The sequence below is a fragment of the Topomyia yanbarensis genome, chromosome 2 (assembly GCF_030247195.1).
Source record: "Topomyia yanbarensis strain Yona2022 chromosome 2, ASM3024719v1, whole genome shotgun sequence".
Classification (NCBI taxonomy): Eukaryota; Metazoa; Arthropoda; class Insecta; order Diptera; family Culicidae; genus Topomyia; species Topomyia yanbarensis.
In genome coordinates this window covers 32,333,910-32,348,294 of record NC_080671.1, presented here as the reverse complement: position 1 = coordinate 32,348,294, position 14,385 = coordinate 32,333,910, and the positions used below count along the sequence as shown (strand labels likewise).

Here is a 14,385-nt window from a genome sequence, read left to right as displayed (position 1 = left end):
AACTGCCTTTTACGTGACGAATTAGTTCATTTTAGCCACGTAAATAAAAATAAGTGAGTAAGATGGTACTAATATAGCGACAAAATTGCAATTGACCACACTACTACTCACTGTATCGATCGTCCATCCGGTACTCATCCAGTCGCTTCCGCCGGTTCAGCGAGTTCACGTTCGGCTCCGAACTCTTGCTGAGCGACTCGTTCTTGCGGAATCGTGGCGGTGACATCGAATCCATGTTTGCCGCCGACAGCGACGAGGACGCACAGTCCGACTGTGAATCGATAAAGTTTCGGTAATCATCGCCAAAATCCAGCAGGCGTCGTGCCGCGTCCGTATCGCGATCCTCCGAGTACGGTTCGCTCATGTACTTCTCCTGGTAGTTATCCCATGCTTGCTCCGAGAAGCTGCTCATCTCCTCGGTGCCAGTTCCGGCTCCATTCGGATCGGTCTCAGCCCGCTCTACGCCATCTAGATTATAATTAGCCAACGCGGCTAATGATCCTAGATTGACACTACCGCAGCGGGCACGGGTGACACTGGAGCCGATCTTGAAGTTGGGCTTCGCCATCAGTGCTGCCGATTGCTGCTGTTCCTCCTCGCTATCCGGAGCGGACTTCTTCGTCGATACCGTGGCCAACAGTGTCGTCATGGTCGTTCCCCTCGTCGTCTGCCGAGCAGAGAACGATTTGCGGGATCCAGACGATCCGGACAGTGACGACAGCGTGACCAAGTCGTCCGACAGCCGAATCCGACCGGAGAAGGACTCGGATTTGAGCAGGTTTCCCCGATGGCTGCTGCTGGACTGATGCTGTTGCTGGCGACCACTACCGCTGCTGCTTCCAGTCGATAGTTGAATTTCCCGTAAGGGTTGTTGTAGTTGCTGGTGCTGTTGTTGTTGTTGCTGTTGAAGTAATTGTTGCTGGTGCTGGAGAATTAGTGAATGCTGAAGAAGATGCAGCGCAGAGGACTGCTGTATGGGGGGCTGTGATTCGTCAGAACCGGATTCGTCGATGCGATTCTAAAAAAAGAAATGAATGAATTACTACCTTGATGAGTTCATAACTAACAACGCACATCCGAAACACTTTCAAACGGTTTGCAAAATTTCGAACGACTGCAACCAAATTGTATTCTTTATCAGACAATCAGTTGTTTATCACACCTCCGGTTGCAGTCAGTGCAAAAACAGCACATTCTCATTAAACAGTCAAGATAAACAAAGCAAAATATCCCACCCCCGCACTCACCTTTCTCCTCGAGCGCAGCTTACGCTTCTTCAGCGAACCCTTGCTGTCGGAACTCTTCGCCATCAGTGGTTGCTGGCTGCCGCCCCCGCTGCTGCTGGTTGTAATCATCGTTCCCACCGTTCCCGTTGTCGACGACTTCAGCGTACTGCGCATGGCCGACATCGTGTTCAGTGCCGATTCACTGATCGAGAAACTGGCCGTAAGACGTTGGTTTTGATGCTTCTCCAACCGTTCGCCATACTGATTGATTTCCACCGCCGAGGTGTTCAACTGAGAAATGCAGGACACCGACCAGGGTCGTTCGCCGGACGGTTTATTAACCCGTCGCTTCACTAGCGACGGATTTGAGTTGGAGTTGTTTTTCAAATCCACCTCATCGTTCGATACGATCGATGTCTCCGACGGGTACACGTTGTCCGTGAGCAACTCCTGAGAGGTTTGATCGCCCTGTAAACAGGTCGCCACCGAGTTGGCTAGCCCTTCCGAACTGTCCGTGTCGCGGGTGATCGAATCGGAATCGGTGTACTCACCGGAAGCTTCACAATCGGTCGTCGGGCCAGATCCGGTTGAGTTCGGTGCCGTTGTGGCCACGTCCAGCGGTTGCTTCTCGAGCCATTCCTGTGTGGAGGAGAGGAGAGCGAAAAAGGGAGATTTAGAAAAAAAAAAATCAACTGGATGGTAGATTTTAATCAAAAGTATAAAATCTGTCAGAAAAAGTCAAGCCAAATTTGTTTGCGAAGTATATATTGTAATCCCCCTGAATTTCCCTTTCTCTTCGATTATTCTTTCTTTTTATTTTGCTTTATTCTTCCTATTTCATTATCCCAAAGAAGCAAGGAATTTACATAATTACTAGAAACTAAATCAGTTGCGTGTATGAGGAGACGGTCGAAATCTTGCTATGAGGATCGATAGGAAGTAAAATTGAAAACAAATATTTGATTCAACCAGTGCTACTCCACACAGTAGGTAATGATTGGTTTTAAGGCTGTACTCTTCACCCCCCCAAATTGATTGTCTATGTAACAAAATTCATATGATGAGAAATCACTTCCTATACTCAGACAACACTGTCTACATATGAATATCAAGTTGCAAAGTGTCACATTTGTAAACAGACTGAGCACTACGAAAGATCCTTACAAAGAAGGTAAATATCCGAAGAATACTTAAACTTTTTTTTTGTAAAATATGTTTATTTGTCGATTTTGTTATAGTTAAAATGTTATCACAAAATAATTTGTTTTGGTGTGAATTAAGAATTTGTAACTCGAAGTCCAAATCGACCGATCAGCACGGAAGCATGCTGTTAACTGAAAAACTACAAATACAAGAAGACAAGAATAGATATACAATATTCAAAATAAGACAAAAAGACACATTCTTAGCTAAGCTTAGGTAGACTGCCCGTAGTTGCACTTCGTGATTGACCGAATGAGTGAGAATGCACAATGAACCAAAAAAATGCTTGCGAGAGTAAATCATTGTACATGTTTTACCGGCTCAACATTTTCAGAAAATTATTAATAACGACGCCAGACACCTGCAATGCAGTTCTACCAGCGAAGGAGAGGAATGGTATTTCGACACTCGCCGTAAATAGAGACCAAGACTATCTCTGCATCTCCACAAGCAATACAGGAAAGAAGTTGAATTAGTAGGAAAGTGAAAAGAGCAAGAGCTTGATTTGGTAGGCAATATAATCTTAGCAATATGTATCAAAAGTCGCTCACGATCAATTTCCGAGAATTTTTATCGAACACTCAACCGGCCATGGAATGTTGTTTCTTATCCATGCTTCAGTGGTCGTTTACTAATATTTTTGGTTGGTTTTTTTTAATAAGTTTTCGTTTCGCTTCAGTATAAATTGGCTCAAGTGGCACGTTCCCCAATGTATCAGGATATAAGATTTGCTTGCTGAAATTGTCAAGCTAAATAGCAAGAGAATGTCTCAATCGAATTTACTTTTTTATATTTTTACAGAAGGAATACTAGCAAAAGGAAAAATCAAAAGAGTCTGGAAAAGATTAATCAAGGACAGTAAACCGAACCTACAAAAAAACTTCGAAATAATTTTGAGTGGCCCAAAATAACTATTACCTGTACCGTAATATTTGTATGTACCACAGATCCCAGCCGATCTTCTCTAATGCCACTCCCATTCGAAATGAGTCATACTCCAAATCCGTTATCTTGTCGAAATGAATTGACTGAACGCGGTTGGGGCTAAAATTGACCCAGTCCCGGGTTCAAGCAAAAACGGGAAAAGGTTATCTGTACCCCAGTTGGCACCGCGGGCATTTCGTTACTAATTAATTCATGTCAGCGGTTCTCAACCTTTTTCGTACCACGGACCCCTTAGAAATTGTCCTGGGTTGTTGCGGACCCCTACGGATAAACATCGATTTTGTATGCTATCAATCTGTTATTTTTAATTTGTTAGGAAGCAAGACTTGAAATTCCAATCAGCGCTCGGAAAATATATTTTTCTTCGCGGACCCCCAGCAATGACTTCGCGGATCCCAGGTTGAGAATCACTGATTTATGTTGTTCTCTTCTACGGTTATTTAGTCAAACAGAATGGGCATTCGTCTAAGTAACACTTTGGGCAAAATACTTTTGCACCAAAAGCATACGGTCAAATAGTGCTCTGATTGCCATGATAGTTTAAGAAAACACTATTGGGGATATGTACTTCAAATATATGCAATATTTGTTCAGGTCTTGTTCAAACACAACATACATAACCTCGCAGTGTAATAAAACTGGACACGGTTGTCAATCAGAATAAACTTAGCGCATCAATTATCAAAAATAATAGTACTTTAATCGAAAATCTCCATTTAATGCGTCATCTAAAAGAATTGCACAATTAGACATAATTGTAACTCTTCACATTGATCTTTAACACAACGTTGTTTGTTGTGTTTGTTGATGTTGATTGAAAAACGCCTTGCCTTGATATTAGTGAATCGAGGAGACCGGTAGCACTTATTGGGCCCTTTCATGTTGCATGCTTTTCAACGACAAAACGGTTATAGAAACGCATTAGTATATGCGAAACCTCAAATGCTCTAGCATACGCAACATACAAACGATAAAAAACGCATACAATAACATACAAACACTCGCGACTTTCGCGATAATACAAACCCAGTAGCAAACGCGACCATTCACGTATACCTACTCCCACGATCTGGTAATCATACAAACGTCCTGGCGAGTGAGTCCACCTACGAATTTATAAACGCTGTCTCAAACGCCAACATACAAATGCTCGATCTCGCACGATTACGAAAGTTATCGCCCGGGAGCTCCCACTCAAAAATACGGACCTTTACACACCAGATAAAACGTTTCAGGGCGCTATGGTAGCCCAAATAGCACTTGCAACAATTAACGACTACGATTAGTTGCAGCTCATGCTAGCTTTACACCCTTGTACTTTTTTGTTTGCCAAACCAGCGCAATAATCGTTGACATACACATATTTGCAACAAATTATGTTTCAGAAACTGCTAGTCAGCAACCGGTGTTGCTCGAATGGGTACTACAGTGAGAATGGCGGCTCTCATACTGAGGTTCACCTGAATACGCAAACGGCTACGCGGTCGTATAAAAAAATTCCAACAGGCAAAGATATACACACGCTGGCACACTCAACGCTTGTGCGCTTCGCGGTAATACAAATTCCTGATTAGCTTTTACGAATTTATAAACGCGGTTTTAAATGCGATTATACCAACGCTCGTTACCTCACTAGCATTAATTGGTCCTAGCTAGCAGCCTAGGTATATGCCCTACATTCATCGACCCAAAAACCAAGCTTACATACACTAGAAGTCTCAGGCAGAGATCAGAAAAAAATTGACATCCCCGGGTTAGCTTGAAAGAGGAACAAAATTCAAATCATGTCCGCCGCTCGTTTGTTTGCCTCGTCATGCATTCGTTCGGTGCAGCTAATTCATTCGCATAGTTTCGGTTTCAATTGCAAACTGAACTATACTTCTATGCTTGTGCTGAGGGGGATTATCGAACAAAATACAACAGACATAGATTGCGCAGTTCACGTGTGCTCAAAAATTTAAAAGATACAACCTTCTGCCATCGATTTGTTTATATATAACAAATGAATACTTTGGTTGGTGAATGAATTTATATTCCTTTTGAACTTAAGCATTCGATTCTGCGTAAGACTTCAATCAGTTTGGAAGTGAATAAATGTGGAAGGTGTTGGAACTGAGTTTGAGCACAGCTACACTGCCGTTCTGCGCCCAATTGTCCTATGTTACAAAACTGGCAACTGAGAAAAACGCGATTGAAGATGAACATTGTATGAGTAATCTGGATAGAAGTGGTACAACAAATAATGCTTTATTGTCGTGAATTACGTTCATTGCAATCGCTTCCATTATAATCAGTTCAGTTTTCTTAGTCAAGTCTAGTCTACACATACACAGCCAATACATGTAGGGATCCAGGAAAATTGCAGACGTTCGCCTACAATTTTTCTTGTCAATATTAATGTTTGTGGTACATATAGTATGCGACACAATCATTAAAGCAACCAGGCCAACCGAGCGGCGTACAAAATGAAGATGATTCAAAACTGTACCGCAATAAAATTATTCATTTAATGAAGAATTTATTCAACGAATCATTTTGAACCTTAAATAAGGAAGAAACGTGGACAACCGTACCGACCGTTTCAATTTGATGGAGATTTGATAAATTGTTGGTAGTGATTTGGCTAAGAGGGTTAATGTCACTCCTTTGGTTCCTGGGATGGTACAGAGGTATTTAGCCCTGCCCTGGCTAACACGCCTAGTTTATAGCGCCTTTACATGCTTGATATAATCAGTTCAGTTTTTCATTATAAAACTACAACTAACATCAGTTTTTACGAAAAATGTTCAGTGGGACTGTTATGCCGAGAAATCGGAAAGAAGCCGGAAACTTCAGCACGATCTTTGCAAACGATGTTCATTACTCATTTTGTTTACAAAAGTGTATGTCGTAAGTTTTCTAGTTACTCCGGAAATTTTTTGCTTCATCAAATTCGAATATAGATGAGTTCGCCATGTTATGGAAGCGACGATAGTGATGAAGAGCTTTACAGGATACACTACTGTAATCAATATAACCACAGCCATCTCTTTTTAAATAAACTTTTATTTTTCCATCAATTTTTTCAGTGTCCAAAATCTAGCGTAATGTACTTCTCAACTAAACGCTACTTAATTATTTTTTATTGTTTACTTTTTTAGGTTTTTGTTAGTGGGACAATTATGCGTAGAATTCAATAATGGGACAAACAGACTTGGTATTTTTTCACGGACTCTTCGAGCAACCTGTATGAATTCGGTGTGTTTTCTGAAAATATACTTCAAAAAGGACTGTTTGATGAAAAAAAGTGAAAAAGATCAAAAAGTATAAAAAATATATACTCTAGTGATATGGGAGAAACTCACTCCCTTCTAGATCTGAGCCGTATACTCAAAATTGCGGTTAGCGAGAACATTCAAATGCCCTGCGTGATAACACAATCCTGGCCACAAAAGCAAACCTTCACCCACGATCTCGCAAATATACGAACGCTAATGTGATTAAATGAAGTTATCAACACGAACAAACAAATTTATAAACAAGGTCTCAAGTACGATCCACGCGATCATGAATCGGTCACGTCCTACCCTAAATAATAGCTACCAAGATCCATACTGCAGTTGGACCATTTCAAAAAAAAATATGAGGCACATACACACTGGGCAAAAGTTTCAGGGCGACATTGTCGGGTACTCTAGTGATATGGGAGAACCTACCCTCTTCTAGCATCTGAACTGTACACTCACCATTAAATCACGGTCCACGAGAACATTCAAAACCCCAGACGAATGTGCAAATAACCACACGGTTATGCATGCGAATTTACATACGCGACACACACGCTCACGCGATCAAACACGTTAACATGCAAACGCTCAAACCCTTCGCGATCATCATCTGCCGCTTTTGATAAGCTAAACCACGATATCACAATAGCAAAAATGGAGAGATTTGGAATAAATGGTAGTGTTTTGCAGTGGTTTCTATCTTACCTCACAGACCGTGAGATAGCGGTTATCGTAGGAGATTGCCAGGGCCCTATATTCACTTCTACGTCAGGAATACATCTAGGAAGCCACTTGGGACCGTGGATGTTTCTGATATACTTCAATGATGTACATCTAATTCTGAAGATTCCCCGATTGTCCTTCGCGGATGATCTCAAGATTTTTCGCATAATTCGTACCTCCTCAAAATGAACTCCATTTGCAGACAACTGATGGACACAATATGCTTGATTCCACCAACGGTTACTTAAACAGTGAACCCGAAGATCATAATAGTTCAATTTCAGTTTACTCAGGTAAAAATAAAGAGTGTATGTGTTCTTCCGAAGTTGGACATGTTGATGCTACGCCCGTTGAAAATCCATCTCTTCCGCAGGTTGATACTACCATTGCTATAAATCGCCCTCAACGTACACGTATGCTGTCGTCATATGATCATTTGTGTGATCACCTTCGAATATATTACCAGAACGTAAGAGGACTTCGTACGAAAATCGATGAGCTGTTCGTTGCTGCCACGGATGTTGATTATGACGTGATTGTTTTAACTGAAACGTGGTTGAACGATCAAATCAACTCGATTCAGCTATTAAGACCAAGTTACCCCATCTACCGCAATGATCGTGACCCATCAAATACTGAAAAAAACGCGAGGTGGTGGTGTTCTTATCGCGGTATCCAACCGGCTATCGTCAAAACGAAACACAATTAACAACAACGATATTGAACAACTGTGGGTAAATATTCGCATTCAAGATGCCACTATATGTGTAGGTGTTGTGTATTGTGACGCTAACGTTATTCAAGCGCATGTCGATACCGCGCTTGATATCACTAACTCTCTGGAACCAAACGCTGTTCATTTACTGTTTGGCGATTATAACCAGCCTGCGCTTATATGAAAATCCACTTATTCTGGCTACGCTTCTCCCGATCCATCTGAATCTACTTTCTCAAGGTCTAGTATTGCTTTGCTCGATGGGATGTCCATACTAAACATGTCACAAATGTGAACAGCTACTAACAACCGGAATCGAACCTTAGATCTGCTGTTTGTCAACGAGGAAGCTTCGAAAAACTGCTATATCTTTGAAGCAGACGAGCCGCTGGTCGATATTGACTCACATCACCCTCCTCTCGTAGTGACACAGGTCTGCCCCCAGCGGATTTCTTTCGATGAGATCCTTGAAGACCGAAGTTTTATTTTTTCAAAAGCCGATATTCCTGGTCTCAATAACTCACTACAGAATATCGACTGGTTGAACCTGCTAAATCACGCAATAGATGTTGACGTTGCTGTAGATAGGTTTACACTCACCTTAACAGATTTGTTCAGAGTACATGTTCCGGCACCTAGTCCTCGCAATAAGCCTCCCTGGTCAAATCGGCGCCTTCGACAGCTCAAACGTTGGAAAGCAGCAGCACTCCGCCATTATACAAGCCGACGAAACCCATTCACAAAGCAGGAGTTTATTATCGCCAGCAGCAATTATAAATCGTACAACCGCTTTCTTTATTCCAGACATGTTCCAAAAACTCAATCCAATCTTAAACGGAATCCAAAAAGCTTTTGGTCTTTTGTAAATAGAAAGCGCAAGGAGAATGGACTTCCTTCCAGTATGTTTCTGGCAGATGAATCTGTAAACACACCTAGTCATATCTGCGATCTGTTTGCGAAGCATTTTTCAAGTGTATTTAAAAAGGCTTCGGCCTCCCCAACTGAAGTTGGATGCGGTATCTGCGATGTTCCTTGTGATGTGTTGAACCTAAGTAACATTAGCTTTTCCGACGCAGATATTCTTGCGGCTATTGGAAAAATGAAGTCATCAACTTCAGCTGGACCAGATGGGATTCCTGCTATAATCCCGCAGAAATGTGCAAGCACACTGTATGCTCCGTTGAAATTAATCTTCAATCAATCGCTTTCCCAAGCAGTGTTTCCGCTGTGTTGGAAGAAATCGGTCATGTTTCCCGTTTTTTTTTTTTTAAAAAAGGTGATAAACAGGATGTGGCAAACAATCGCGGCAACACCTCTCTTTGCGCAGGATCGAAACTATTCGAAATTCTAGTAGGGAATGTACTATTCAGAGCAACTAAAACGTACATATCATCAGAACAACATGGCTTCTTCCCAGCTAGATCCACAACTACGAATTTAGCTCAGTTTACCTCGCACTTTATTAAACATATAGAGTCTGGGCCCAAGTAGATGCTATCTATACGGATCTCAAAGCAGCATTTGATCGCGTCGATCAGTCTTTTCTGCTAGCGAAGGTTGAGCGGCTTGGTGCATCTCGAAACTTCACGGAGTGGCTCAAGTCATATCTCGTTGGCCGATCCTTATCAGTAAAATTAGGAAACCATGAGTCATATAGCTTCATCAACATGTCGGGAGTCCCCCAGGGAAGCAATCTCGGACCCTTACTTTTTTCCTTGTACCTCAATGACGTTTGCTTTATTTTACCGCCGGGATGCAAACTAATTTACGCTGACGATCTGAAACTATTTCTCATCATACGTTCCATAGAAGACTGCATCGCACTACAGCGACACTTAGATGCTTTCTATTATTGGTGTACTCGTAACCTTTTAACTCTCAGTGTGTCCAAATGCTTTGTGATCTCATTTACTCGCAGAAAAAATCCAATCCCTTGGAATTATTCAATCTCAGGACAATCACTCGAAAGAGTGTCAGTTGTAAGAGACCTTGGCGTGCTGCTGGATTCACAGCTTATATCCCAAGCAAATAGAAACCTTGGTATCATCATAAGAATCGCAAAAGAATTTACCGATCCGTACTGTTTGCGAACTCTGTACTTCTCTCTGGTCCGTTCTATTCTCGAAGCGTCAGCTGTCGTCTGGAGTCCTTACACGGGTGTTTGGACAAATAGAATTGAAGCAGTACAAGCTAGGTTCATTCGTTACGCTCTCAAATCTTTACCATGGCAAAACCCACTGGAGCTACCACCATATGTCGATCGCTGCCGTTTACTAGACATGGATACCCTTGCCAAAAGATATATCTAGAGCTGTTTTTAATGGAAAGCTTCTAACTAGTAAGATAGATGCTCCAGATATATTATCACAGGTTAATGTTAACGTGCCCCCTAGATATTTAAGATCGCGAGACTTTTTAAGACTTGACTTTCAACGTACTGAATATGGCCAAAACGAGCCCATTAGGGCAATGTGCAATGTATTTAATAAGGTTTATGAATATTTCGACCTTGCTGTATCAAGTGACGTTTATAAAGATAGGCTTAGACGACTTACTTAGCATATAAGATAAACATGAAGAATTATTTTAAGACTGATTGCTATTTAGTTAAGATAAATGTAATGTAATGTGAAACTTTGTTAATCATGTGTGTGCTAAAAGATAGTGAGGTTTTTACGCGCATTTGAAGATCCATCTTCAAATGGGCTTTTCCTCCTCCACCTTCATTATAGTCTGACCTATGAAGAAAGAAGTTTAAATAAATAAATAAATAAATAAATTGAAGATTGCAGATTTCTCCAACAGCAGCTTCAAGCCTTTGCTGACTGGAGTACCATGATCAATCCTAGAATATTGCCCTGAAGTGTGGAGCTCAAACTACAATAACGGCGTTGAGAGCATTGAAAGCGTACAGCGTCGCTTTTTACGTTTGGCGCTCCGTAGATTGCCGTGGAGAGATCCTGTCCGATTACCTAGCTATGAAAACCGGTGTCAGCTGATTCAACTGGAACCCCTTTGTTCATCGCCGACACTTTGCAAGGTCATATAGATGCCCCAGCTATATTAGAACAAATTAATATAAACGTCGCACCAAAAACATTACGCAACAACATTATGCTTCGATTACCGTTCAGACGCACTAATTATAGTATGCATGGAGCCATCACTGGTCTACAAAGGATTTTCAACCAGGTTGCTTCAGCTTTCGATTTCAACGTGTCTAGACAAACTCTGCGTCAGCGATTTTCTAGACTTTTTAATCAATGTTTTAACCACATTTGACTTTTTTACCGTTGAATTATTGTATGATCACTATTTGTATGTATGACTTGAATGTTAGTACCGTAATCCGAGGGGACTTTGATCAGCGGGGTGACTTTGATCACTCGAATTTTTTTTCCTAGATCGCTTATTAAACCAGAATAATCTACAGAATCATTTTAATTTGAACTGATTTTTACTCTAAACATATAAAATACTGATTTGTTATACTTTTTGAGTATATTGTTCGGTTTTACATTTCTTATAAAAGAAATGTATAGAATCCGCTCAAACTTTCAAGATTTTTTCCGAGGCCCGGAGGGCCGAGTCTTATATACCAATCGACTCAGCTCGACGATTTGGGACAATGTCTGTGTGTGTGTCTGTCCCAAGTAGCAATTGCAACTTGTTGAAAGTTTTAAATGTTGCACAAATGCTACACAATATTTTTTAGTGTTGGATATATTTGAAAACAATTTCCACGAGTTTTTAAACTGATTGTGCAACTATGTAACTATAGAGCTGGCCAATAGTGTTAAGTATGCAAACATCAATAACAGTTGTGAAACTAATCAGAAACTTTGCTAACTTGCACAAACAGTCTAACAAGTTGCAAATGCCTCTTTGTTTGCCATTCCACCCTAAAACAGAGCTGTCCAACTACCCAGTGCTCAGCAAATGGCACAGCTATTGTTTTCATTATTTTGCTGCAATTAGGAACATGTTGCACAACATACAAACAAAGTGCGCTTTTTCCATAACATAGTTGTTACCAAGAGAGTTACAAATACTATACAGTAACAAAGCGTGCTACTTGGGGTGTGTAACGGACAAATTCTCATTCGTGTTTCTCAACAATGGCTGAACCGATCTTATCCAAACCAATTTTGAATGAAAGAACTAAAAAACAGTAAGAACGCTATTAATTTGTTTTTGATTCTGATGTTTAGTTTCCAAGATATAAATGTTTGAATGCGTAAAAATGGCGTTTTTTGCAGTTTTTTGAATTATCTGCCGAAATTGACAATATAGATTAACAATTTATATGTTTTTAGGCAGCTTTAACGCATACCTTTCGAACAAGCTATACACTGTTGAAATCAGACTATTATCAAAAGAGATATTTATAATTAAATGCGGACGAAAGATTTTTATCATTTCCCATTGCCAGAAATATGACCAAAAACATGTAATCTATTATTAACGCCAAAACGGCTTACTTTAGGTCAATAGTATCTTCGGAGAATATAATGGAGGCAATATGCCCTTTCTTTTGGTATTGTGTTTTGCTGATTAATCCCCCTATGAGTGAGATATTTTCACAAATTTTCGTGGAAGTGATTATATCGAAATGATGCCTTCAGCAAATTTGTAGCTCTTACTTTTGTGAATAACTTTACTGAAGACTTCAAATATCCATTTTGAATACTTCAAAAGTTATGGCTTGTTGTTTGTGAATTACTCTTTGTCGCCTATTTATTGTTCAATATAGTAATAATCCATTGATATAAGCTAAACATTATTTCATTAATACGAATTTTGTATTTCATTTTTCTATCTACAACCGGTAGAAATAATCACCGAACACTTCCAAGTTGTCTGGAAGGAACTTGATAACTTATCAGTGCAAAAATGTTCATTTGTGCGAACCTTCTGACTACAATTTTTCTAACTTATGACCATCGGATCGATCTGAAACATATCGGAAAATGAAAAGCGAAATAAATAACTCCATGCAACGGCGTAGCCAAGAGAAGGTTTTGGGGTTTAACACCATACACCCCCCCTCCCAAAAAAAAATGGATTGAAGTTGAAAATTTATTGATGCAGACTGATTTAATTCAATATCACAATAACAATTATCTGATCCGTAGATTGATAACCTGTTGTTATAAACATCATGAGGACTTTTGTTAAATTGTCGGAATGGGGTCCTGATATGTAACTGATCTATTGGTCTTGATTTCACAGTTGTCTAATAGCATCAATATCAAATTCCTGCCTGAAAACATTCCAATAGAAAATTCCAGAGTTCTGTAATCAATCATAATCCTCAGATTTCTTTTCAAATTGAGCTCGCTTTTGTAGAGATGTACTGTAATAAGGGTCTTTATTTAATAGGAAGCGAAGTTAAAATTGATTTGATGTCTATGAAACATAGAACTGCTCACCAAAAAATGCATAACTTTCAACATTTGCTAAAAATGTTTTTGCCTTTCTCATTCACTCTAAAATTCGTCAATCTAATCCCGACCCGGAGGGCCGAGTGTCATATGCCAATCGACTGAGTTCGTCGAGATCGGAAAATGTCTGTGTGTGTATGTATGTGTGTATGTGGAAAAAAATGTGACCTCTTTTAATCAGAGATGGCTGGATCGATTTGCACAAAGTTAGTCTCAAATGAAAGGTACAACCTTCCCATCGGCTACTATTGAATTTTTTATTGATTGGACTTCCGGTTCCGGAGTTACGAGTTGAAGAGTGCAATCACACAGCAAATTCCCATATAAACCGAAATGAAAAATTTTCAAAATCAAATTTGTATTTTTGATGCCAAATGTCTTTGAAATGCATGAAACATTGAGATGTTTGACAAAAATTGACTTTTTTGGACTTTGGTACATTTTTACCTTTCTCATATAGAAAGGTTATGCAATCACTCTAAAAATCGTCAATCATACCGGCCCGGAGGGAGTATGCAGTGAGGGGTTGCTACTTTAAAATTAAAACTAGTTTAAAATTTCTTAACAAGTTGAAAATTTTCGGCAGGACCTGGACCTCCCGGATCTTTCTCCATGATCCGCCGCTGGTTTCAAGCGATGTTTCAGTATCACATAGTGTCTCAAGATCGTGGCTGTCGATCCATTGTATGTATGTGCAAATCGTACTGAACATGTAATATTCATTTCCACCATTGTATTGAACATAACCAGCCATGGAATCGTAGTCTGGACAAATGAGACAAGCACAATTGCACCACTAGGTGGATTAAAACAGGTTTTTATTTTGGGAATGCGTCGAGTTGAAACGAAAACGTAATATGATT

The 14,385-nt window shown here is 40.1% G+C and overlaps 1 protein-coding gene across 5 annotated transcripts in view; it reads right to left on the bottom strand.

The window, feature by feature from the left end:
- The window catches only part of LOC131682087 (klarsicht protein), a 721,076-nt gene that overhangs the window by 46,632 nt on the left and 660,059 nt on the right, over positions 1 to 14,385 (bottom strand). For all 5 annotated transcript variants that reach the window (XM_058963293.1, XM_058963295.1, XM_058963297.1 and 2 more), the window contains 2 exons: positions 1,248 to 1,865; positions 112 to 1,018 (listed from right to left, as the gene is read on the bottom strand). In XM_058963293.1, the coding sequence (XP_058819276.1) occupies positions 112 to 1,018; positions 1,248 to 1,865 (1,525 nt within the window). The remainder of the gene's footprint in view (positions 1 to 111; positions 1,019 to 1,247; positions 1,866 to 14,385) is intronic.